This window comes from Oncorhynchus nerka, linkage group LG2 (genome assembly GCF_034236695.1).
Source record: "Oncorhynchus nerka isolate Pitt River linkage group LG2, Oner_Uvic_2.0, whole genome shotgun sequence".
NCBI lineage: Eukaryota > Metazoa > Chordata > Actinopteri > Salmoniformes > Salmonidae > Oncorhynchus > Oncorhynchus nerka.
This window is the reverse complement of record NC_088397.1, coordinates 6,636,032-6,663,287: the sequence shown is the minus strand read 5'-3', so window position 1 is coordinate 6,663,287 and position 27,256 is coordinate 6,636,032. Positions and strand designations below refer to the sequence as shown.

Sequence of the window (27,256 nt, the reverse complement as noted above, 5' to 3'; positions counted from 1 at the left end):
CCCCACTCTGACCCTGTAGGTTAGACCCCAACTACCCCACTCTGCCCCTGTAGGTTAGACCCCAACTACCCCACTCTGCCCCTGTAGGTCAGACCCCAACTACCCCACTCTGCCCCTGTAGGTTAGACCCCAACTACCCCAACTACCCCTGCAGGTTAGACCCCAACTACCCCACTCTGCCCCTGTAGGTTAGACCCCAACTACCCCAACTACCCCTGCAGGTCAGACCCCAACTACCCCACTCTGACCCTGTAGGTTAGACCCCAACTACCCCACTCTGCCCCTGTAGGTTAGACCCCAACTACCCCCAACTACCCCTGCAGGTCAGACCCCAACTACCCCACACTGCCCCTCTAGGTTAGACCCCAACTACCCCACTCTGCCCCTGTCGGTTAGACCCCAACTACCCCCAACTACCCCTGCAGGTCAGACCCCAACTACCCCACACTGCCCCTCTAGGTTAGATCCCAACTACCCCACTCTACCCCTGTAGGTTAGATCCCAACTACCCCACTCTGCCCCTGTAGGTTAGACCCCAACTACCCCACTCTGCCCCTGCAGGTTAGACCCCAACTACCCCACTATGCCCCTGTAGGTTAGACCCCAACTACCCCACTCTGCCCCTGCAGGTTAGACCCCAACTACCCCAACTACCCCACTCTGCCCCTGTAGGTTAGACCCCAACTACCCCTCTGCCCCTGTAGGTTAGACCCCAACTACCCCAACTACCCCACTCTGCCCCTGTAGGTTAGACCCCAACTACCCCTCTCTGCCCCTGTAGGTTAGACCCCAACTACCCCAACTACCCCACGCTGCCCCTGTAGGTTAGACCCCAACTACCCCACTCTGCCCCTGCAGGTTAGACCCCAACTACCCCACTCTGTCCCTGTAGGTTAGACCCCAACTACCCCACTCTGTCCCTGTAGGTTAGACCCCAACTACCCCACTCTGCCCCTGCAGGTTAGACCCCAACTACCCCACTCTGCCCCTGCAGGTTAGACCCCAACTACCCCACTCTGCCCCTGCAGGTTAGACCCCAACTACCCCACTCTGCCCCTGTAGGTTAGACCCCAACTACCCCACTCTGCCCCTGCAGGTTAGACCCCAACTACCCCACTCTGCCCCTGCAGGTTAGACCCCAACTACCCCACTCTGCCCCTGTAGGTTAGACCCCAACTACCCCACTCTGCCCCTGTAGGTTAGCCCCTGTAGGTTAGACCCAACTACCCCACTCTGCCCCTGTAGGTTAGACCCCAACTACCCCAACTACCCCACTCTGCCCCTGCAGGTTAGACCTCAACTACAATAGTATTTAGTAAAAGTAAAAGCTCCTCGTCATCCAGTGATATGAATGTCTCTTCTCTCTCTCCTCTATGTTCTCTCTCTCCTCGGTCTCTCCTCTCTGTTCTCGGTCTCTCTCTCCTCTCTGTTCTCTCTCTCCTCGGTCTCTCCTCTCTGTTCTCGGTCTCTCTCTCTCTCCTCTCTGTCGTCTCTCTCCTCGCTCTCTCCTCTCTGTTCTCTCTCTCCTCGGTCTCTCTCTCTCCTCTCTGTTCTCTCTCTCCTCGGTCTCTCTCTCTCCTCTCTGTTCTCTCTCTCCTCGGTCTCTCTCTCTCCTCTCTGTTCTCTCTCTCCTCGGTCTCTCTCTCTCTCTCCTCTCTGTTCTCTCTCTCCTCGGTCTCTCTCTCTCCTCTCTGTTCTCTCTCTCCTCGGTCTCTCCTCTCTGTTCTCTCTCTCCTCGGTCTCTCTCGCTCTCCTCTCTGTTCTCACTCTCCTCGGTCTCTCTCTCTCTCCTCTCTGTCGTCTCTCTCCTCACTCTCTCCTCTCTGTTCTCTCTCTCCTCGGTCTCTCTCTCTCCTCTCTGTTCTCTCTCTCCTCGGTCTCTCTCTCTCTCCTCTCTGTTCTCTCTCTCCTCGGTCTCTCTCTCTCCTCTCTGTTCTCTCTCTCCTCGGTCTCTCCTCTCTGTTCTCTCTCTCCTCGGTCTCTCTCTCTCTCCTCTCTGTTCTCTCTCTCCTCGGTCTCTCTCTCTCTCCTCTCTGTCGTCTCTCTCCTCGCTCTCTCCTCTCTGTTCTCTCTCTCCTCGGTCTCTCTCTCTCCTCTTTGTTCTCTCTCTCCTCGGTCTCTCTCTCTCTCCTCTCTGTTCTCTCTCTCCTCGGTCTCTCTCTCTCCTCTCTGTTCTCTCTCTCCTCGGTCTCTCCTCTCTGTTCTCTCTCTCCTCGGTCTCTCTCTCTCTCCTCTCTGTTCTCTCTCTCTCCTCTCTGTCGTCTCTCTCCTCTCTCTCTCCTCTCTGTTCTCTCTCTCCTCTCTCTCTCAACTCTGTCGTCTCTCTCCTCTCTGTTCTCTCTCTCCTCTCTCTCTCCTCTGTTCTCTCTCTCCTCTCTCTCTCCTCTCTGTCGTCTCTCTCCTCTCTCTCTCCTCTCTGTTCTCTCTCTCCTCTCTCTCTCCTCTCTGTTCTCTCTCTCCTCTCTCTCTCCTCTCTGTTCTCTCTCTCCTCTCTCTCTCCTCTCTGTCGTCTCTCTCCTCTCTATGTCTCTCTCTATCGACCTCGGTCTCTCTCTCTCTCCTCTGTTGTCTCTCTCTCCTCTGTTGTCTCTCTCTCCTCTCCTCTGTTGTCTCTCTCTCCTCTCCTCTTCTCTTCTCTCTCTCTCGACCTCTGTCTCTCTCTCTCTCCTCTGCTGTCTCTCTCTCCTCTCCTCTTCTCTTCTCTCTCTCTCAACCTCTGTCTCTCTCTCTCTCTCCTCTGCTGTCTCTCTCTCCTCTCCTCTTCTCTCTCTCTGTCTTTCTCAGCACCACAGCAGTTACCAGGGCCCCTCCACCCCACAGCCCGGCCTGGAGATGACCCTAACCCCCTCCTCTCCATCAGAGGAGAGCCAGAGCCAGCCTTCCGCCCAGGCCCCCAGCCAGCCCACCTTCCAGACTGGCTCCCAGGACCCTGGTCAGGGTTACATGCTAACACCCAACGCCCCTGCCCTCTACCCTGGCCCCGTCTACGGGCCCTCCGGCTTCGAGAAGCCCCCTCCTTATGCATGCTGAATGCCAACCTGACCTTTAGCCTTTGACCTTTAGGCCAGGGTAAGAGAGGCTAATGTCCAGAAACAACACCTAGCCTCTGTCACCTGGTCAGCACAGACATGAAGGAATCAGCTCGGTGTGACAGCTTCCATATATCCTATCAATCAATCAGATATGGCTTCCATATAACAAATATATCCTTTCAATCAATCAGATATGGCTTCCATATAACAAATATATCCTTCCAATCATTGCTTCTTACGGCCAGCTATGTGATTCCTTTAGATCTGTACACTACAACGAGTTAGGGAATAAAAGGGACTAGGAGACATGGGGCTAGGAGACAAGGAACTAGGATAAGGAACTAGGAGACATGGGGCTAGGGGATAACTAGGGCTTCTTTCTGGACTAGGCCAGAGAATGTAGCACAAGCAGGGTTGGGGAGGTTACTTTTAAAATGCACCTGTCCAAACTAAGTAATGTAATCTGCTTACTTTTACTGTTGCAATTAGATTAGAGGCATTTGAAGAAGACAAACTGGCATACTACCAATTGCACAACATTTATTGCAGGATAAATCAATGGGAAGAGGTCCAGAAACAGCCTCTAGCCTCTCACCTGGTTAGCAGTTAGCACAGACCTGAAGGAACCAGATGGTGTGATGGCTTCCATCTACCCTTCCAACCAATCAGATATGGCTTCCATCTACCCTTCCAACCAATCAGATATGGCTTCCATCTACCCTTCCAACCAATCAGATATGGCTTCCATCTACCCTTCCAACCAATCAGATATGGCTTCCATCTACCCTTCCAACCAATCAGATATGGCCTCCATCTACCCTTCCAACCAATCAGATATGGCTTCCATCTACCCTTCCAACCAATCAGATATGGCCATCTCCATCTACCCATTCCAACCAATCAGATATGGCTTCCATCTACCCTTCCAACCAATCAGATATGGCTTCCATCTACCCTTCCAACCAATCAGATATGGCTTCCATCTACCCTTCCAACCAATCAGATATGGCTTCCATCTACCCTTCCAACCAATCAGATATGGCTTCCATCTACCCTTCCAACCAATCAGATATGGCTTCCATCTACCCTTCCAACCAATCAGATATGGCTTCCATCTACCCTTCCAACCAATCAGATATGGCTTCCATCTACCCTTCCAATCAATCAGATATGGCCTCCATCTACCCTTCCAACCAATCAGATATGGCTTCCATCTACCCTTCCAACCAATCAGATATGGCTTCCATCTACCCTTCCAATCAATCAGATATGGCTTCCATCTACCCTTCCAATCAATCAGATATGGCTTCCATCTACCCTTCCAATCAATCAGATATGGCTTCCATCTACCCTTCCAATCAATCAGATATGGCTTCCATCTACCCTTCCAATCAATCAGATATGGCTTCCATCTACCCTTCCAATCAATCAGATATGGCTTCCATCTACCCTTCCAATCAATCAGATATGGCTTCCATCTACCCTTCCAATCAATCAGATATGGCTTCCATCTACCCTTCCAATCAATCAGATATGGCTTCCATCTACCCTTCCAATCAATCAGATATGGCTTCCATCTACCCTTCCAATCAATCAGATATGGCTTCCATCTACCCTTCCAATCAATCAGATATGGCTTCCATCTACCCTTCCAATCAATCAGATATGGCTTCCATCTACCCTTCCAATCAATCAGATATGGCCTCCATATACCCTTCCAACCAATCAGATATGGCTTCCATCTACCCTTCCAACCAATCAGATATGGCCTCCATCTACCCTTCCAATCAATCAGATATGGCCTCCATCTACCCTTTCCAATCAATCAGATATGGCCTCCATCTACCCTTCCAATCAATCAGATATGGCCTCCATCTACCCTTCCAATCAATTAGATATGGCCTCCATCTACCCTTCCAATCAATCAGATATGGCTTCCATCTACCCTTCCAATCAATCAGATATGGCCCATCCAATCAGATATGGCTTCCATCTACCCTTCCATCTACCCTTCCAATCAATCAGATATGGCCTCCATATACCCTTCCAATCAATCAGATATGGCCTCCATATACCCTTCCAATCAATCAGATATGGCCTCCATATACCCCAATTCAGATATGGCCAATCAATCAGATATGGCCTCCATATACCCTTCCAATCAATCAGATATGGCCTCCATCTACCCTTCCAATCAATCAGATATGGCCTCCATCTACCCTTCCAATCAATCAGATATGGCCTCCATCTACCCTTCCAACAATCAGATATGGCCTCCATCTACCCTTCCAATCAATCAGATATGGCCTCCATCTACCCTTCCAATCAATCAGATATGGCCTCCATCTACCCTTCCAATCAATCAGATATGGCCTCCATCTACCCTTCCAATCAATCAGATATGGCCTCCATATACCCTTCCAATCAATCAGATATGGCCTCCATATACCCTTCCAACCAATCAGATATGGCCTCCATCTACCCTTCCAATCAATCAGATATGGCCTCCATCTACCCTTCCAATCAATCAGATATGGCCTCCATCTACCCTTCCAATCAATCAGATATGGCCTCCATCTACCCTTCCAATCAATCAGATATGGCCTCCATCTACCCTTCCAATCAATCAGATATGGCCTCCATCTACCCTTCCAATCAATCAGATATGGCCTCCATCTACCCTTCCAATCAATCAGATATGGCCTCCATATACCCTTCCAATCAATCAGATATGGCCTCCATATACCCTTCCAATCAATCAGATATGGCCTCCATATACCCTTCCAATCAATCAGATATGGCCTCCATATACCCTTCCAATCAATCAGATATGGCCTCCATATACCCTTCCAATCAATCAGATATGGCCTCCATATACCCTTCCAATCAATCAGATATGGCCTCCATATACCCTTCCAACCAATCAGATATGGCCTCCATCTACCCTTCCAATCAATCAGATATGGCCTCCATATACCCTTCCAATCATTGCTTCTTACCCAGCTATCAGATTAATCCAGAACTCCACACAACAACGAGGTAAGAACTAGAAGGGACTAGGAGTCTAGGGACTAAGAGATTATGGGCTAGGAGACAAGGGGCTAGGGCGTGTTTTTGGACCAGGCCAGAGAATGTAGCAGAAGACACCTCACAGACAGATAAGCCATGACAGAGTGAAGACCTCTGGACTTTAATAATCATCTATTAATGTAGTGCAGGTTAGACCCCAACTACCCCCAGCTACCCCACTCTGCCCTTGTAGGTTAGACCCCAACTACCCCCAGCTACCCCACTCTGCCCCTGTAGGTTAGACCCCAACTACCCCCAGCTACCCCACTCTGCCCTTGTAGGTTAGACCCCAACTACCCCCAGCTACCCCACTCTGCCCTTGTAGGTTAGACCCCAACTACCCCCAGCTACCCCACTCTGCCTGCCCTTGTAGGTTAGACCCCAACTACCCCCAGCTACCCCACTCTGCCCCTGTAGGTTAGACCCCAACTACCCCCAGCTACCCCACTCTGCCCTTGTAGGTTAGACCCCAACTACCCCCAGCTACCCCACTCTGCCCCTGTAGGTTAGACCCCAACTACCCCCAGCTACCCCACTCTGCCCTTGTAGGTTAGACCCCAACTACCCCCAGCTACCCCACTCTGCCCTTGTAGGTTAGACCCCAACTACCCCCAGCTACCCCACTCTGCCCTTGTAGGTTAGACCCCAACTACCCCAGCTACCCCACTCTGCCCCTGTAGGTTAGACCCCAACTACCCCCAGCTACCCCACTCTGCCCTTGTAGGTTAGACCCCAACTACCCCACAGCTACCCCACTCTGCCCCTCTGTAGGTTAGACCCCAACTACCCCCAGCTACCCCACTCTGCCCTTGTAGGTTAGACCCCAACTACCCCCAGCTACCCCACTCTGCCCTTGTAGGTTAGACCCCAACTACCCCCAGCTACCCCACTCTGCCCTTGTAGGTTAGACCCCAACTACCCCCAGCTACCCCACTCTGCCCTTGTAGGTTAGACCCCAACTACCCCCAGCTACCCCACTCTGCCCTTGTAGGTTAGACCCCAACTACCCCAGCTACCCCACTCTGCCCCTGTAGGTTAGACCCCAACTACCCCCAGCTACCCCACTCTGCCCCTGTAGGTTAGACCCCAACTACCCCCAGCTACCCCACTCTGCCCTTGTAGGTTAGACCCCAACTACCCCCAGCTACCCCACTCTGCCCCTGTAGGTTAGACCCCAACTACCCCCAGCTAGGTTAGACCCCACTCTGCCCTTGCCCTAGGTTAGACCCCAACTACCCCCAGCTACTGCCACTCTGCCCTTGTAGGTTAGACCCCAACTACCCCCAGCTACCCCACTCTGCCCTTGTAGGTTAGACCCCAACTACCCCCAGCTACCCCACTCTGCCCCTGTAGGTTAGACCCCAACTACCCCCAGCTACCCCACTCTGCCCCTGTAGGTTAGACCCCAACTACCCCCAGCTACCCCACTCTGCCCTTGTAGGTTAGACCCCAACTACCCCCAGCTACCCCACTCTGCCCCTGTAGGTTAGACCCCAACTACCCCCAGCTACCCCACTCTGCCCTTGTAGGTTAGACCCCAACTACCCCACTCTGCCCCTGTAGGTTAGACCCCAACTAACTACCCCAAAACTACCCCACTCTGCCCCTGTAGGTTAGACCCCAACTACCCCAAACTACCCCACTCTGCCCCTGTAGGTTAGACCCCAACTACCCCAAACTACCCCACTCTGCCCCTGTAGGTTAGACCCCAACTACCCCAAACTACCCCACTCTGCCCCTGTAGGTTAGACCCCAACTACCCCAAACTACCCCACTCTGTCCCTGTAGGTTAGACCCCAACTACCCCCAGCTACCCCACTGTGCCCCTGTAGGTTAGACCCCAACTACCCCACTCTACCCCCCTGTAGGTTAGACCCCAACTACCCCACTCTGCCCCTGTAGGTTAGACCCCAACTACCCCACTCTGCCCCTGTAGGTTAGACCCCAACTACCCCACTCTGCCCCTGTAGGTTAGACCCCAACTACCCCACTCTGCCCCTCTAGGTTAGACCCCAACTACCCCACTCTGCCCCTGTAGGTTAGACCCCAACTACCCCACTCTGCCCCTCTAGGTTAGACCCCAACTACCCCACTCTGCCCCTGTAGGTTAGACCCCAACTACCCCACACTGCCCCTCTAGGTTAGACCCCAACTACCCCACTCTGCCCCTGTAGGTTAGACCCCAACTACCCCACTCTGCCCCTCTAGGTTAGACCCCAACTACCCCACTCTGCCCCTCTAGGTTGACCCCAACTACCCCACACTGCCCCTCTAGGTTAGACCCCAACTACCCCACTCTGCCCCTGTAGGTTAGACCCCAACTACCCCACTCTGCCCCTCTAGGTTAGACCCCAACTACCCCACTCTGCCCCTGTAGGTTAGACCCCAACTACCCCACTCTGCCCCTCTAGGTTAGACCCCAACTACCCCACTCTGCCCCTCTAGGTTAGACCCCAACTACCCCACTCTGCCCCTGTAGGTTAGACCCCAACTACCCCACTCTGCCCCTGTAGGTTAGACCCCAACTACCCCACTCTGCCCCTGTAGGTTAGACCCCAACTACCCCGCTCTGCCCCTGTAGGTTAGACCCCAACTACCCCACTCTGCCCCTCTAGGTTAGACCCCAACTACCCCACTCTGCCCCTGTAGGTTAGACCCCAACTACCCCACTCTGCCCCTCTAGGTTAGACCCCAACTACCCCACTCTGCCCCTCTAGGTTAGACCCCAACTACCCCACTCTGGCATGTTATTTATCAATCTGTTAATAGCAATATTGAAATGCTTATAACGTTGTTATAATAATCATGGATTGACCGATTGCCTTTATCGTGGATGTTATACAGATATTTACCTTTCAACAGTTTCTGTCTCTAGACTTCCAGGCTGACTGTCCACAGTATTTATCAAACTATCATGTGCAATTATTAAACTGAACCAGTAGCTTTTAGAGTCTTCTAACTATATAGTGTATATAACATTATATATATAGCAACAGACTGGTGATCCCAGTAACTTATAGACCTACTGTATCTCCTATGTTATAATATACCACCAGACTGGTGATCCCAGTAACTTATAGACCTACTGTATCTCCTATAATGGTTATTAACAGTCTTGTTTAATCTTCATATATATAAAGTGCATATACAGTACCAGTCAAAGGTTTGGACACACCTACTCATTCCAGGGTTTTTCTTTATTAAAAAAAAACTATTTTCTACAATGTAGAATAATAGTGAATACATCAAAACTATGAAATAACACATATGTAATCATGTAGTAACCAAAAAAGTGTCAAACAAATCTAAATATATTTTAGATTCTTCAAAATAGCCACCCCTTTGCCTTGATGACAGCTTTGCACACACTTGGTATTCTCTCAACCAGCTTCACCTGGAATACTTTTCCAACAGTCTTGAAAGAGTTCCCACATATGGTGAGCACTTGTTGGCTGCTTTTCCCTCACTCTGTGGTCCCAACTCATCCAAACCATCTCAATTGGGTTGAGGTCGGGTGATTGTGGAGGCCAGGTCATCTGATGCAGCACTCCATCACGTTCCTTCTTGGTAAAATAGCCCTTACACAGTCTGGAGGTGTGTTGGGTCATTGTCCTGTTGAAAAACAAAATTATAGTCCCATTAAGCGCAAACCAGCTGGGGTGGCATATAGCTGCAGAATGCTGTGGTAGCCATGCTGGTTAAGTGTGCCTTGAATTCTAAATAAATCACTGACAGTTCACCGGCAAAGCAACCCCACACCATCACACCTCCTCCTCCATGCTTTACGGTGGGAACCACACGTGGAGATCATCCGTTCACCTACTCTTCGTCTCACAAAGACAGCGGTTGGAACCAAAAATCTAACATTTTCACTCATCAGACCAAAGGACAGATTTCCACCGGTCTAATGTCCATTGCTCGTGTGTCTTGGCCCAAGCAAGTCTCTTCTTATTGTTGGTGCCCTGTAGAAATTTGCCCATGAGGCCACAAGGCTCCCTAAATTCTATCAGCATATCGAATGCGCGACACGGGCTGGTAGCATTCTGGACCATTGCTACTCTAACTTCCGCGATGCATACAAAGCCCTCCCCCACCCTCCCTTCAGCTAATCTGACCATGACTCCATTTTGTTGCTCCCAGCCTATAGACAGAAACTAAAACAGGAAACGCCCGTGCTCAGGTCTATCCAATGCTGGTCTGACCAATCAGATTCCACGCTTCAAGATTGCTTTGATCATGTTCCGGGTAGCCTCAGACAATAATATTGATGTATACGCTGACTCCGTGAGGGAGTTTGTTAGCAAGTGCATCTGTGATGTTGTACCCACTGTGACTATTAAAACCTTCCCTAACCAGAAACCGTGGATTGATGGCAGCATTCGTGCAAAACTGAAAGCTCGAACCACAGCTTTTAATCATGGCAAGGCAACTGTAAACATAACCGAATACAAACAGTGTAGCTATTCCCTCCGCAAGGCAATCAAACAAGCAAGGCGTCAGTATAGAGACAAAGTAGAGTTGCAATTCAATGGCTCAGACAAGAGACGTATGTGGCAGGGTCTACAGTCAATCACGGATTACAAAAAGAAAACCAGCCCCGTCGCGGACGTTTTGCTCCCAGACAAACTAAACAACTTCTTTGCTCGCTTTGAGGACAGTACAGTGCCACTGACACGGCCCGCTACCAAAGCCTGTGGGCTCTCCTTCACCGTGGCCAACGTGAGTAAAACATTTAAACGTGTTAACCCTTGCAAGGCTGCCGGCATCCCCAGCCGCGTCCTCAGAGCATGCACAGACCAGCTGGCTGGTGTGTTTACGGACATATTCAATCAATCCCTATCCCAGTCAGCTGTGCCCACATGGTTCAAGATGGCCACAATTGTTCCTGTTCCCAAGAAAGCTAAGGTAACTGAACTAAATGACTATCGCCCCATAGCACTCACTTCTGTCATCACGAAGTGCTTTGAGAGACTAGTCAAGGACCATATCACCTCCACCCTACCTGATACCCTATAGACCCACTCCAATTTTCTTACCGCCCCAAGAGGTCCACAGACTGCCTATCCCATCCGGACAAGAGGAATACCTATGTAAGAATGCTGTTCATTGACTACAGCTCAGCATTTAACACCATAGTACCCTCCAAACTCGTCATTAAGCTTGAGACCCTGGGTCTCGATCCCACTCTGTGCAACTGGGTCCTGGACTTTCTGACGGGCCGCCCCCAGGTGGTGAGGGTAGGGAACATCTTCACCCCGCTGATCCTCAACACTGGGGCCCCACAAGGGTGCGTTCTCAGCCCTCTCCTGTACTCCCTGTTCACCCACGACTGCGTGGCCACGCACGCCTCCAACTCAATCATCAAGTTTGCGGACGACACTACAGTGGTAGGCTTGATTACCAACAGCGATGAGACGGCCTACAGGGAGGAGGTGAGGGCACTCGGAGTGTGGTGTCAGGAAAACAACCTCTCACTCAACAAAACAAAGGAAATTATTGTGGACTTCAGGAAACAGCAGAGTGAGCAGCCCCCCATCCACATCGACGGGACAGTAGTGTAGAAAGTGGAACATTGTAAGATCCTCGGTGTACACATCACGGACAAACTGAAATGGTCCACCCACACAGACAGTGTGGTGAAGAAGGCACAACAGCGCCTCTTCAACCTCAGGAGGCTGAAGAAATTTGGCTTGTCACCTAAAACACTCACAAACTTTTACAGATGCACAATCGAGAGCATCCTTCCGGGCTGTATCACCGCCTGGTACGGCAACTGCTCCGCACACAACCGTAATGCTCTCAAGATTGGTAGTGAGGTCTGCACAACGCATCACCGGGGGCAAACTACATGCTCTCCAGGACACCTACAGCACCCGATGTCACAGGAAGGCCAAAATGATCATCAAGGACAACAACCACCCGAGCCACTGCCTGTTCACCCCGCTATCATCCAGAAGGCGAGGTCAGTACAGGTGCATCAAAGCTGGGACCGAGAGACTGAAAAACAGCTTCTATCTCAAGGCCATCAAACTGTTAAACAGCCACCACTAACATTGAGTGGCTGCTGCCAACATACTGACTCAAATCTCTGGCCACTTCAATACATTTCATAAATGGATGTAATAAAGGTTTCACTAATCACTTTAATAATGTCTACATATCCTACACATCTCATGTATACTGTACCATCTACTGCATCTTGCCTATGCCGCATGGCCATCTCTCATCCATATATGTATGTACATTATCTTATTCATCCCTTTACATTCGGGTGTGTAAGGCAGTCGTTGTGAATTTGTTAGATATTACTGCACTGTCAGAACTAGAAGCACAAGCATTTCGCTACACTTGCATTAACATTTGCTAAACATGTGAATGTGACCAATAACATTTGATTTGAAGGCCTGTCTCTGAATAGTTGATGTTGAGATGTGTCCGTTACTTGAACTCTGTGAAGCATTTATTTGTGCTGCAATTTCTGAGGCTGGTAACTCTAATGAACTTATCCTCTGCAGCAGAGGTAACTCTGGGTCTTCTTTTCCTTTGGCGGTCCTGATGAGAGCCAATTTCATCATAGTGCTTGACATGTTCCGTATTGACTGACCTTCATGTCTTAAAGTAATGATGGACTGTCGTTTCTCTTTGTTTATTTGAGCTGTTCTTGCCATAACATGGACTTGGTATTTTACAAAATAGGCCTATATTCTGTATACCACCCCCAGCCAGTCACAACACAACTGATTGGCTCAAACGCATTAAGAGGGAAAGATATTACACAAATGAACTTACAGCACACCTGTTAATTAAAATGCATTCCAGGTGACTACCTCATGAAGCTGGTTGAGAGAATGCCAAAAGTGTGCAAAGCTGTCAAGGCAAAGGGCGGATACTTTGAAGAATCTCATATTTGGATACTACATGTTTCCATGTGTTATTTCATAGTTTTGATGTCTTCACTATTATTCTACAATGTAGAAAATAGTTACACAAAAAAAAACTAGAATGAGTAGGTGTGTCCAAACTGAAATAGAAATTAGAGAGAGAGTTATATACACACTGCTGTAGAGAGTAGGAAGGGCTTGGGTCAGAGAGTAGGAAGGGCTTGGTTCAGAGATTATGAAGGGCTTGGTTCAGAGAGTAGGAAGGGCTTGGTTCAGAGAGTAGGAAGGGCTTGGGTCAGAGAGTAGGAAGGGCTTGGTTCAGAGATTAGGAAGGGCTTGGTTCAGAGAGTAGGAAGGGCTTGGTTCAGAGAGTAGGAAGGGCTTGGGTCAGAGAGTAGGAAGGGCTTGGTTCAGAGAGTAGGAAGGGCTTGGTTCAGAGATTAGGAAGGGCTTGGTTCAGAGAGTAGGAAGGGCTTGGTTCAGAGAGTAGGAAGGGCTTGGTTCAGAGAGTAGGAAGGGCTTGGTTCAGAGAGTAGGAAGAGCTTGGTTCAGAGAGTAGGAAGGGCTTGGGTCAGAGAGTAGGAAGGGCTTGGTTCAGAGAGTAGGAAGGGCTTGGGTCAGAGAGTAGGAAGGGCTTGGTTCAGAGATTAGGAAGGGCTTGGTTCAGAGAGTAGGAAGGGCTTGGTTCAGAGAGTAGGAAGGGCTTGGGTCAGAGAGTAGGAAGGGCTTGGGTCAGAGAGTAGGAAGGGCTTGGTTCAGAGAGTAGGAAGGGCTTGGGTCAGAGAGTAGGAAGGGCTTGGTTCAGAGAGTAGGAAGGGCTTGGTTCAGAGAGTAGGAAGGGCTTGGTTCAGAGAGTAGGAAGGTCTTGGGTCAGAGAGTAGGAAGGGCTTGGAAGGGCTTCAGAGAGTAGGAAGGGCTTGGTTCAGAGTAGTAGGAAGGGCTTGGGTCAGAGAGTAGGAAGGGCTTGGTTCAGAGAGTAGGAAGGGCTTGGTTCAGAGAGTAGGAAGGGCTTGGTTCAGAGAAGGAAGGGCTTGGTTCAGAGAGTAGGAAGGGGGTCAGAGAGTAGGAAGGGCTTGGTTCAGAGAGTAGGAAGGTCTTGGTTCAGAGAGTAGGAAGGGCTTGGGTCAGAGAGTAGGAAGGGCTTGGTTCAGAGAGTAGGAAGGGCTTGGTTCAGAGAGTAGGAAGGGCTTGGTTCAGAGAGTAGGAAGGTCTTGGGTCAGAGAGTAGGAAGGGCTTGGGTCAGAGAGTAGGAAGGGCTTGGTTCAGAGAGTAGGAAGGGCTTGGTTCAGAGAGTAGGAAGGGCTTGGTTCAGAGATTAGGAAGGGATTGGGTCAGAGAGTAGGAAGGGCTTGGGTCAGAGAGTAGGAAGAGCTTGGTTCAGAGAGTAGGAAGGGCTTGGGTCAGAGAGTAGGAAGGGCTTGGTTCAGAGAGTAGGAAGGGCTTGGTTCAGAGAGTAGGAAGGGATTGGGTCAGAGAGTAGGAAGGGCTTGGGTCAGAGAGTAGGAAGAGCTTGGTTCAGATAGTAGGAAGGGCTTGGGTCAGAGAGTAGGAAGGGCTTGGGTCAGAGAGTAGGAAGGGCTTGGTTCAGAGAGTAGGAAGGGCTTGGTTCAGAGATTAGGAAGGGCTTGGGTCAGTGATTAACTGGAACATAAATTGAGAGGAGAACCAAATGTTTGAAATGTGAACCAACTTCTCTCACTGTGGTGGGATCCCGGTATTAAAATGTTTTACATGATAAAAAATACTGACTGAACCATGTGATTTGTTATTACGCTTCTGGTTCCACCTAGTGGTCATGTGATGTAGTTGCAGTGTTCAGCTCTGATGACCAGGGCCCTGTTCAAAACTAGTGGACTACATCGGGTCCCATTTGGGACATTATCATGGTCACACTGGGCTAAGACATAATGAGCAGCACAATGAAAAAAAATATATACTAAAAATAAATCTCTCCACAACCAGTTTTAAAACTCCCATGTCATCATCTTTATTACGTTTTCAAATCAGACTGAATTGATGTGATCAGGGACGTAAAGACTAAAAGACAGGAGAACAAATCAGCAGCCAAACAAACCTATAGTATAATAAACACACAACACAGAAGAGAAAAGCATCGATCGCTCCATTGTGAAACTCATCACAAACTCTAGATCCCAGAGGAGGAAATACTGTAGCCCTTTCTGGCCTAATGAAATGATGAAAGATGTTGTTTGTTCTGACATTCTGTAGAGAAGTGAAACTGTTTTGGGTGATTATCTCAATGCGTTCAGGTCTTTATTTGTTTCCTTTTGTCTTTTTTTCTAAAAAGCATCACATTATTTACACATACAGTATATTACAACACTTCCACTCCTATTCTCTCAGTAGCTCAGTGTGGTGAAGCAGTGCTCTTGATGCCCTCCCCTGTGTGTCTGATTGGTTACTGCATGTTAATTAGCCTTGTCTGATTGGCTTAAAGTGTGTTCCTGGCGTGTGCTGATTGGTGATACTGAGGGAAGGAGGGCGGGGCATGTGAAAGGGGAACAGTAATGGAGTGTTTCATTGGCTGACGGTGGGCGGATGTAATTGCGGAGGACTAGAAGCATGGTTTGGGAGGGGAAGGAAGGGTCTTTAATGGGGTCATATTAACAGAAGGCAGAGCCCTATGCTGTAATCTGTAGGCAGTGTGCAGAGCTAAATTACAGGTAGACTAAGTTTGCATTAAGTTGGAAAAGCACCGAACAGATGTTTTTATTAAACTCAGTCCATTTTCACCTGCGATGGTGTGCAAGTTTTACAACAACAAAGCCTTGTGCTACTGAATTACACCCCCACACACCTTATAGGGTTTGTTCCACAATGGACTGGGTCAGTTGACCAAACCTATTCTGGAGTACTGCCAGTTATTCCACTTATGGATCCAGTTTGATCACCGTGAGCTCTGATGAAGGCCGTGAGGCCGATACATGAGCTCATTACACTAAAACATACTGTCAAGAGCCGTGTGAAATATTGGATTTTTGTTTTCAAGATATCACTGAATTTTCCTACGCACCTGCAACCTCAGATGTGAGAGTGCTGCTCCTACATTCAATCACGCTGAGGGCAGAATGACTGAGGGTTGGTCTGGGGAAGTGTTAGGGTTAGGTAGGAGGGTCGGGAGGAGGGTTGGTCGGGAGGAGGGTTGGTCGGGAGGAGGGTAGGTCGGGAGGAGGGTTGGTCGGGAGGAGGGTTGGTCGGGAGGAGGGTTGGTCGGGAGGAGGGTTGGTCGGGAGGAGGGTAGGTCGGGAGAAGGGTAGGTCGGGAGGAGGGTTGGTCAGGAGGAGGGTTGGTCGGGAAGAGGGTAGGTCTGGAGAAGGGTTGGCCACTCGGCCAGCTCCTGGGTACATTCCAAATGGCACCCTATTCCCTAAATAGTGCACTAGTTGTGACCAGAACCCATAGGGGTCATATAGGGAATAGAGTGCTATTTGGGACTCATTCCTTGCTTAGATTAAGGCCCTGTGGGTTATGGTGGACGGGGTGAAGTCTCCCCTTGCTACAGATCTAGGATCAGCTTCCACTCCCCCTAATCCTAACCTTAACCATCTGTGGGGGAAATGTCAAACTGACCCAAGATCAGTGTCTAGGGGCAACTCCCCCCTGCTCCAGTGAGGACGGGGCTGAAGGGGACTGCAGCGGTCACAAGGCCCCCCCCAGCAGAGGACAGGAGTGGGAGCGGATGTCGTTGTGTTTGTGGAAGGCCTCGTCCAGGTCCAGAGCCAGGCCGTTGATCGTCACCTCCATGCAGCCGCGGTAGAACGACGACACCAGGGTAGACACCAGGGGCACGTCTGGTACAGGGGTTAGAGGTCACAGGTCAGAACGGAAATTAATGACACCAGGAGAAGTGGTTAATGGTAATGGCGAAACTGTGTGTGTGTGTGTGTGTGTGTGTGACCAACTCACCACGTCCAGCTCCATGTTGAACTGTGATGTGTGTATGTGTGTATGTGTGGGGCTCTTTGTCTAGAGTACAGTAGTAATGAGTGTGTGTTACATGTCTCCCTCTGCCTATAACCGTCTACCTCACCGGGGAGCCCTCCTATACCAGTCTACCTCACCGGGGAGCCCTCCTATACCCAGTCTAACTCACCGGGGAGCCCTCCTATACCAGTCTAACTCACCGGGGAGCCCTCCTATACCCGTCTAACTCACCGGGGAGCCCTCCTATACCCGTCTAACTCACCGGGGAGCCCTCCTATACCAGTCTACCTCACCGGGGAGCCCTCCTATACCAGTCTACCTCACCGGGGAGCCCTCCTATACCAGTCTACCTCACCGGGGAGCCCTCCTATACCCGTCTACCTCACCGGGGAGCCCTCCTATACCCGTCTACCTCACCGGGGAGCCCTCCTATACCAGTCTAACTCACCGTGGAGCCCACCTATACCCGTCTACCTCACCGGGGAGCCCTCCTATACCCGTCTACCTCACCGGGGAGCCCTCCTATACCAGTCTACCTCACCGGGGAGCCCTCCTATACCCGTCTACCTCACCGGGGAGCCCTCCTATACCCGTCTAACTCACCGGGGAGCCCTCCTATACCCGTCTACCTCACCGGGGAGCCCTCCTATACCAGTCTAACTCACCGGGGAGCCCTCCTATAAAGGTGGTTGAAGGCAGGCTGAGGTCAACCGTCTCCTGTCCAGGTGTGGTGTGACTCTGTCCAGGCTGACCGTCCACCTCTAGTATGGTCAGGTTCCCACTGACCGTCACATTGACCTCATGAACCTCTGCATCACACAGGAAGGTCGGGGCGCTGGCCACGATCACATCACCCACAGAGACCAGGACATACTGGGGGGGGGGAGAAACAGACAGTCAGACATCACCCACAGAGACCAGGACATACTGGGGGGGGGAGAAACAGACAGTCAGACATCACACTCGAGACAAACAAAACATGAATTAATACGGACAGAGTTGGAGTCAGACAGAGACAGTCAGTCAGACAGAGAAAGAGAGCGAGACAGACATCACACTCAAGACAAACAAAACATGAATTCATACAGACAGACAGAGAGAGGTCAGAGTCAGACAGACAGACAGAGAGAGGTCAGAGTCAGTCAGTCAGACAGAGAGAGGTCAGAGTCAGTCAGACAGACAGAGAGAGGTCAGTCAGACAGACAGAGAGAGGTCAGTCAGACAGACAGAGAGAGGTCAGTCAGACAGACAGAGAGAGGTCAGTCAGACAGACAGAGAGAGGACAGAGTCAGTCAGACAGACAGAGAGAGGTCAGAGTCAGTCAGACAGACAGAGAGAGGTCAGAGTCAGTCAGACAGACAGAGAGAGGTCAGAGTCAGTCAGACAGACAGAGAGAGGTCAGAGTCAGTCAGACAGACAGAGAGAGGTCAGAGTCAGTCAGACAGAGAAAGGTCAGAGTCAGACAGCGAGTCAGGCAGCCATGCATGCAGGGCTGAATTAGACCAATATCCATTAATAAAAACTTTTTAAAACAATTCAGTTTTAGAAACATACAGTGACATATCATTACCAAGCCCTGCAATACCAAGAGCTGAGCAAAGAAGAGAGTCCCCTCATCCAGCTGGTCCTGAGTTCACAAACCTGTTCTACTAACACACTGAAGCCTCAGTCCCCTCATCCAGCTGGTCCTGAGTTCACACACCTGTTCTACTAACACACTGAAGCCTCAGTCCCCTCATCCAGCTGGTCCTGAGTTCACACACCTGTTCTACTAACATAATGAAGCCTCAGTCCCCTCATCCAGCTGGTCCTGAGTTCACACACCTGTTCTACTAACACACTGAAGCCTCAGTCCCCTCATCCAGCTGGTCCTGAGTTCACAAACCTGTTCTACTAACATACTGAAGCCTCAGTCCCCTCATCCAGCTGGTCCTGAGTTCAGAAACCTGTTCTACTAACATACTGAAGCCTCAGTCCCCTCATCCAGCTGGTCCTGAGTTCACAAACCTGTTCTACTAACATACTGAAGCCTCAGTCCCCTCATCCAGCTGGTCCTGAGTTCACAAACCTGTTCTACTAACATACTGAAGCCTCAGTCCCCTCATCCAGCTGGTCCTGAGTTCAGAAACCTGTTCTACTAACATACTGAAGCCTCAGTCCCCTCATCCAGCTGGTCCTGAGTTCACAAACCTGTTCAACTAACATACTGAAGCCTCAGTCCCCTCATCCAGCTGGTCCTGAGTTCACAAACCTGTTCTACTAACATACTGAAGCCTCAGTCCCCTCATCCAGCTGGTCCTGAGTTCACAAACCTGTTCTACTAACATACTGAAGCCTCAGTCCCCTCATCCAGCTGGTCCTGAGTTCAGAAACCTGTTCTACTAACACACTGAAGCCTCAGGACCAGAACATTCAATCAATCAGAATAAACCAAATTACAACACAGTCAAAACAAAACTACATTGCTTACTGGGAAACAAAAACACAATGCAGTGCTATCTGGCCCTAAATCGACACAACAGCAGAACCTGAGACGGACCTGCATTTCCTGACAAAATGTAAAAAATATAAAACAATTAGAGTTTAATTTCCCCAAATATGAAACCCTTATTCAAGGTTTCAAAGACCTCTCTGATGAGGATAGGCTACCCGTCCTGTTGGGGGAGGACGCAGAGAGCTGTGAGTTGGCAGAGCACTACATTGCTGCCTGCCAGTGTCTGACTGATCAACCAACCTGCACATGTCCTCCATTGTTATTATCGTTCAATGGTTATTTTGACCCTTGATTATTGTTGTTACTGTTGTCCCTGACAATATTGATTATTATTATTTTAATTATGTTAATATTGTAAATCTCCAAAGTAAGCTTTCTCAACATCTACATTGTTACTTCATGCCAATAAAGCAAATTGAGTCAGACAGACCGACAGCGTCGGGCCAAGTAACCTCTCACCTCCCGCCACTCCTGGTTGTCTCTGTGGTAGTCGGAGAGAGAGATGGAGAGAGGGACGCTGTCCTGATAAACCAGGGCCAATAGAACCCCAACAGTGGAGGCTGGTCTCAGAGTCAGCTGGATACTCAGAGACTGGGACTCTGCTGGGGAGAGAGATGAGTCAGCTGGATACTCAGAGACTGGGACTCTGCTGGGGAGAGATGAGAGTCAGCTGGATACTCAGAGACTGGGACTCTGCTGGGGAGAGAGATGAGAGTCAGCTGGATACTCAGAGACTGGGACTCTGCTGGGGAGAGATGAGAGTCAGCTGGATACTCAGAGACTGGGACTCTGCTGGGGAGAGAGATGAGAGTCAGCTGGATACTCAGAGACTGGGACTCTGCTGGGGAGAGAGATGAGAGTCAGCTGGATACTCAGAGACTGGGACTCTGCTGGGGAGAGAGATGAGAGTCAGCTGGATACTCAGAGACTGGGACTCTGCTGGGGAGAGAGATGAGTCAGCTGGATACTCAGAGACTGGGACTCTGCTGGGAGAGAGATGAGAGTCAGCTGGATACTCAGAGACTGGGACTCTGCTGGGGAGAGAGATGAGAGTCAGCTGGATACTCAGAGACTGGGACTCTGCTGGGAGAGAGATGAGAGTCAGCTGGATACTCAGAGACTAGGACTCTGCTGGGGAGAGAGATGAGTCAGCTGGATACTCAGAGTCTGGGACTCTGCTGGGGAGAGATGAGAGTCAGCTGGATACTCAGAGACTGGGACTCTGCTGGGGAGAGATGAGAGTCAGCTGGATACTCAGAGACTGGGACTCTGCTGGGGAGAGATGAGAGTCAGCTGGATACTCAGAGACTGGGACTCTGCTGGGGAGAGAGATGAGTCAGCTGGATACTCAGAGACTGGGACTCTGCTGGGGAGAGAGATGAGTCAGCTGGATACTCAGACTGGGACTCTGCTGGGGAGAGAGATGTGAGTCAGCTGGATACTCAGAGACTGGGACTCTGCTGGGGAGGGATGAGAGTCAGCTGGATACTCAGAGACTGGGACTCTGCTGGGGAGAGATGAGAGTCAGCTGGATACTCAGAGACTGGGACTCTGCTGGGGGAGAGATGAGAGTCAGCTGGATACTCAGAGACTGGGACTCTGCTGGGGAGAGAGATGAGTCAGCTGGATACTCAGAGACTGGGACTCTGTTGGGGAGAGATGAGAGTCAGCTGGATACTCAGGGACTGGGACTCTGCTGGGGAGAGAGATGAGAGTCAGCTGGATACTCAGAGACTGGGACTCTGCTGGGGAGAGAGATGTGGTTATACACACACAGGTCAATGTGTAAACGATACATACAAATCAGAAGATGCATAGAGACGTGCACACACACACACACACACACACACACACACACACACACACACACAGACCCACCGTATGTGATGTTGAACAGAGCGAAGCCTGTCCCAGGGTAATAGGTTCCGGGCTTTTCTGTACTGAAACACTGCATGTTGTCATTAGACCTGATGGTCTCCTGAATGGACGTATCCTCTCCGGTTAACCAGCGCCACTCACGCATACAGCCATCAAACCTCGGGTTCACCTGGAGAACACACATTAGGCAGAGAACACAACACGCACATCTCCCCATAACAGAGATTCTAGAGAGAACAGACCCCACCCCCTCTAACCTGGTTGATGAGACTGTCCTCTTTGAAAGGGACGCCCCCTACAGTCAGGTTGAGTTCATGCATGCCTTTCTTCAGGGTGAACAGATCTCCATTCACAGCTATCTTCATCACTGCCTCCCTGTCAATCTTAATCACCAGACTCCGCCCCTGCTCCTCCACTGAGATCTACAGACCAATCAGAAAAGACAGGAGGTCAAATTGTTAAAAAAAACAACAACATTTGACACGTTCTTATCCTACAGTGTCTCAGTCCTGAATGATATCCTACTTCCTATACAGCACACATTCTGACCAGGTCACCAGTAACACCTCCTCCAAAAAGTAGTGCACTACATAGGGAATAGGGGGCCATTTGGGATGCACCACTGAGTCAACGACCCCTCAGGAGAGGAGATGCCACTTTAGACTATTGAGACCCAACCCATAAATTACACCCCCCCCCCACCTTGTAAACCCCAGAATAACCTCTGACCTTTCTCCACTGTCCATCGTTGACGGCAGGCCCGCTGCTGGTGACCCGGCTGACCGCCCCGTACCTCAGCTGCAGCTCCAGTTTCCCATGATGCATTGCAAGAACAATCCAGGAACTGTTCAGGTGACCACCAGCGAAGAATATGACCCCCTCTGGGTCAAAGGTACGGAGGTCAAACTCAGCTGAGAAGCTAGAGGAGGGAGAGACAAAGACAGGATGTAATATAACTCTACAATGGTACAAGACTATGGTTGGAACTATGAACCCTTAAAATGCTTTTTCCTTGCTGGCATCTTTCCAGGTCTCTTGGAAAAGAGGTTGAAACCTCAGGAGACTGGTAAGGTTAAAAGGTTAGAAGTTAAAGGTAAGGCCTACCCAGTCTGGACTCTCCTGCAGTAAGGTTAAAAGGTTAGAGGTTAAAGGTAAGGCCTACCCAGTCTGGACTCTCCTGCGGAAGCGTAGCCTGACCACTGGGACTCCGCTGAACATTCGGCCCAGGTAGAGAGAACGGGAGTTCCTCTTCATGGTGAGAGAGACGCATGTAGTGATCTCCTGGTGGGGGAGAGGGGGGGCGAGGTGGGGAGGAGAGAGAGGTGGGGGAAAGAGAGGGGGAGGAGAGAGAGGGGGAGGAGAGAGGTGGGGAGAGAGAGATGGGGGAAAGAGAGGGGGAGGAGAGAGAGGGGGGGAGAGAGGGGGGGGAGAGAGAGGGGGAAAGAGGGGGGGAGAGAGAGAGAGATGGGGGAAAGAGAGGGGGAGGAGAGAGGTGGGGGAGAGAGAGGTGGGAGGAGAGAGGGGGAGGAGAGAGATGGGGGAAAGAGAGGGGGAGGAGAGAGAGGTGGGGGAGAGAGAGGTGGGGGAGAGAGTATAGTGTTGCAGCAGTTAATTCACTCTGGCTATCTACTCTGATTTCATGACAATGTTTTCTACGGGTCTTCGTCATGTTTTCTACGGGTCTTGACAATGTTTTCTACGGGTCTTGACAATGTTTTCTACGGGTCCTGATAATGTTTTCTACGGGTCCTGATAATGTTTTCTACGGGTCCTGATAATGTTTTCTACGGGTCCTGATAATGTTTTCTACGGGTCTTGATCATGTTTTCTACGGGTCCTGATAATGTTTTCTACGGGTCTTGATCATGTTTTCTACGGGTCTTGATCATGTTTTCTACGGGTCCTGATAATGTTTTCTACGGGTCCTCATAATGTTTTCTACGGGTCCTGATAATGTTTTCTACGGGTCCTGATCATGTTTTCTACGGGTCCTGATAATGTTTTCTACGGGTCCTGATAATGTTTTCTACGGGTCCTGATAATGTTTTCTACGGGTCTTGATAATGTTTTCTATGGGTCTTGATCATGTTTTCTACGGGTCTTGATAATGTGAGTGGGGACTTTTTACCTGACAGCTCCTGAGGTCGTGGCTCAACTTCTTGCCCTGCCGACCGTCACAGAAACACCGGAAACTACCGGGTGTGTTCACACACTCCTCACACACTCCCTGCTCACACTCGTCCACATCTAACAGAGAGGGGGAGAGAGAGAAGGGGAGAAAGAGGGAGGGAGAGAGAGAAAAAACAGGGAGGGGGAGAGAGAGACAGAGAGAGAGGGGAAGAAAGAGAAAAAACAGAGAGAGGGAGAGAGAGAGAAAAACAGGGAGGAGAGAGAGAGAGAAAAACAGGGAGGAGGAGAGAGAGAGGGGGAGAAAGAGAGAGAAAAACAGAGGGATGGGGAGAGAGAGAGAGGGGGGGAGAGAGAGAGAGAGAGGGAGGGAGAAAAAAACAGAGAGAAGGGTGTCCATTGGTCCATCTCTGGAACTACAACCCCCAGACAAGGCTGGGGGAGAAAACCACTGAAGTGAAAAACAACATCTCTAAAATGTTATCAGCATCAACAGATGGAGGAACAACTCCTGACTTAGATCTCTCCTGATGTCAACTGAACCATGTCCCAAATGGCACCCTATTCCCCTACATCCGGGGTCTAAAGTAGTGCACTACATAGGGAATGGGGAACCATTTGGGATGAAGCCAGAACGTCTGTCCCAGTCTGTCTGAATGGCCTTAGAAGGCCATGAGGTTTATTATGATACGGATGGATAAATGTTAGTTCTTCTAAAGAGTAACTCTGTGACCGCCTCCCTCCCCCTCCCTCCCTCCCTCTCTTTCCCTCCCTCCCTCTCTTTCCCTCCCTTCATCCCTCTCTTTCCCTCCCTTCTCTCTCAGTAAGTTGTATGCAAGACAGGAACAAACTTGTTTGACAAATAAAAGACTAGGATTACATTTCCCAATGACATTTATAAGGACCATTGAGCGTTTGGCAGGAGAGGATGTCGTGCAGATAGAGATCGGTCTTGTAAAAAAACATTTAACAGAATGTTTTGACTATAAATAAAAAGATGACGTGCTAACAGCTTACTTTGGCAGTCGAGGCAGTGGTCTGTGTGTGTGTGTGTGGCAGTGGTCTGTGTGTGTCTCAGAGTGTGAAAGAGAGATTGTGTATGTCAGTGGAGGCTGGTAGGAGGAGCTATTGGAGAACAGGCTCATTGTAAATGACTGGAATTAGTATCCAAAAACATGAAACATATGGACACCACGTTGGACTCCATTCCATTACAATGAGCCGGTCCTTCTATAGCGCCTCCCACCAGCCTCCACTGGCGTGTGTATGACAGTGTGTGTGTTGGTATGTATGAAAGACAGCTGGCTGCACCACTAGACTAGCTACACACGCACTGCATTCAAAATGTATTCATTTTAAATGAAGTTTTCCAACTTTTTACTTTGTTGAAGCAACTTTGGCAGTGATTACAGCCTCAAGTCTTCTTGGGTATGACACTACAAGCTTGGCACACCTGTAGTCGGGGAGTTTCTCCCATTCTTCTCTGCAGATCTCTCAGGTTGGAAGGGGAGCGTCACAGCACAGCTATTTTCAGGTCTCTCCAGAGATGTTTGATCGGGTTCAAGTCCGGGCTCTGGCTGGACCACTCAAGGACATTCAGAGACTCATTGTCCTGTTGGAAGGTGAACCCTTTTCCCCAATCTGAGGTCCTGATCGCTCTGGAGCAGGTTTTCATCAAGGATCTCTCTGTACTTTGTTCCGTTCATCTTTCCCTCCATCCTGACGAGTCTCCCAGTCCCTGCCGCTGAAAAACATTCCCACAGCATGATGCTGCCACCACCATGCTTCACCGTAGGGATGGTGCCACCACCACGCTTCCCCGTAGGGATGGTGCCACCACGCTTCACCGTAGGGATGGTGCCAGGTTTCCTCCAGACCCTTGGCATTCAGGACAAAGAGTTCAATCTTGGTATCATCATACCAGAGAATCCAAGCGAGAATCCGTCTGGCCACTCTACCATACAGGCCTGATTGGTGGAGTGCTGCAGAGTTGGTTGTCCTTCTGGAAGGTTCTCCCATCTCCACAGAGGAACTCTGGAGCTCTGTTAGAGTGACCATTGGGTTCTTGGTCACCTCCCTGACCAAGGCCCTTCTCCCCCGATTGCTAAGTTTGGCCGGGCAGCCAGCTCTAGGAAGAGTCTTGGTGGTTCCAAACATCTTCCATTGAAGAATGATGGAGGCCTCTGTGTTCTTGGGGACCTTCAATGCTGCATAAATGTTTTGGTACCGGTCCCCAGATCTGTGCCGACACAATCCTGTCTCAGAGCGCCACGTACAATGCCTTCGACCTCATGGCTTGGTTTTAGCTCTGACATTCCCTGTCAACTGTGGGAACTTATATAGACAGGTGTGTGCCTTTCTAAATCTTGTCCAATCAATGTAATTCACCACAGGTGGACTCCAATCAAGTTGTAGAAACATCTCTAGGATGATGGAAACAATGGAAACAGGATGCAACCTGAGCTCAATTTCGAGTCTCATAGCAAAAGGTCTGAATACTTATGTAATTAAGGTATCTGTTTTTTATTTTCAATACATTTGCAAATATTTCTAAAAACCTGTTTTTACTTTGTCATTATGGGGTATGTGGGTAGATTGATGACATACGGTTTTATTTTTAATCCATTTTAGAACAAGGCTGTAACGTAACAAAATGTGGAAAAAGTCAAGGGGTCTGAATACTTTCTGAATGCACTGTATATAATGTATTCTATACATTATAGTATGTATTACATGTATATAATGTGTCAGTACTGAGTCATGTGTTTTTGGTGGACTGCTCACCTAGGCAGGTCTTGGTGTATATAATGTGTCAGTACTGAGTCATGTGTTTTTGGTGGACTGCTCACCTAGGCAGGTCTTGGTGTATATAATGTGTCAGTACTGAGTCATGTGTTTTTGGTGGACTGCTCACCTAGGCAGGTCTTGGTGTATATAATGTGTCAGTACTGAGTCATGTGTTTTTTGGTGGACTGCTCACCTAGGCAGGTCTTGGTGTATATAATGTGTCAGTACTGAGTCATGTGTTTTTGGTGGACTGCTCACCTAGGCAGGTCTTGGTGTATATAATGTGTCAGTACTGAGTCATGTGTTTTTGGTGGACTGCTCACCTAGGCAGGTCTTGGTGTATATAATGTGTCAGTACTGAGTCATGTGTTTTTGGTGGACTGCTCACCTAGGCAGGTCTTGGTGTATATAATGTGTCAGTACTGAGTCATGTGTTTTTGGTGGACTGCTCACCTAGGCAGGTCTTGGTGTATATAATGTGTCAGTACTGAGTCATGTGTTTTTGGTGGACTGCTCACCTAGGCAGGTCTTGGTGTATATAATGTGTCAGTACTGAGTCATGTGTTTTTGGTGGACTGCTCACCTAGGCAGGTCTTGGTGTATATAATGTGTCAGTACTGAGTCATGTGTTTTTGGTGTACTGCTCACCTAGGCAGGTCTTGGTGTATATAATGTGTCAGTACTGAGTCATGTGTTTTTGGTGTACTGCTCACCTAGGCAGGTCTTGGTGTATATAATGTGTCAGTACTGAGTCATGTGTTTTTGGTGGACTGCTCACCTAGGCAGGTCTTGGTGTATATAATGTGTCAGTACTGAGTCATGTGTTTTTGGTGGACTGCTCACCTAGGCAGGTCTTGGTGTATATAATGTGTCAGTACTGAGTCATGTGTTTTTGGTGGACTGCTCACCTAGGCAGGTCTTGGTGTATATAATGTGTCAGTACTGAGTCATGTGTTTTTGGTGTACTGCTCACCTAGGCAGGTCTTGGTGTATATAATGTGTCAGTACTGAGTCATGTGTTTTTGGTGGACTGCTCACCTAGG

The 27,256-nt window shown here is 49.6% G+C and overlaps 1 protein-coding gene and 1 pseudogene across 1 annotated transcript in view; one reads left to right on the top strand and one right to left on the bottom strand.

Annotated features, from left to right (window-relative positions):
* The window catches only part of LOC135572535 (transmembrane protein 255B-like), a 35,801-nt pseudogene extending 32,050 nt beyond the window's left edge, over positions 1–3,751 (top strand).
* An 11,193-nt stretch (positions 3,752–14,944) lies between these two features.
* Positions 14,945–27,256, bottom strand: part of gas6 (growth arrest-specific 6) — a 29,479-nt gene continuing 17,167 nt past the window's right edge. Inside the window, 8 exon segments of the mRNA XM_065022534.1 lie at positions 14,945–16,794; positions 17,593–17,800; positions 19,881–20,023; positions 21,300–21,468; positions 21,557–21,721; positions 22,029–22,218; positions 22,462–22,580; positions 23,428–23,546. Coding sequence (XP_064878606.1) covers positions 16,643–16,794; positions 17,593–17,800; positions 19,881–20,023; positions 21,300–21,468; positions 21,557–21,721; positions 22,029–22,218; positions 22,462–22,580; positions 23,428–23,546 — 1,265 coding nt within the window. The 3' untranslated portion in view covers positions 14,945–16,642.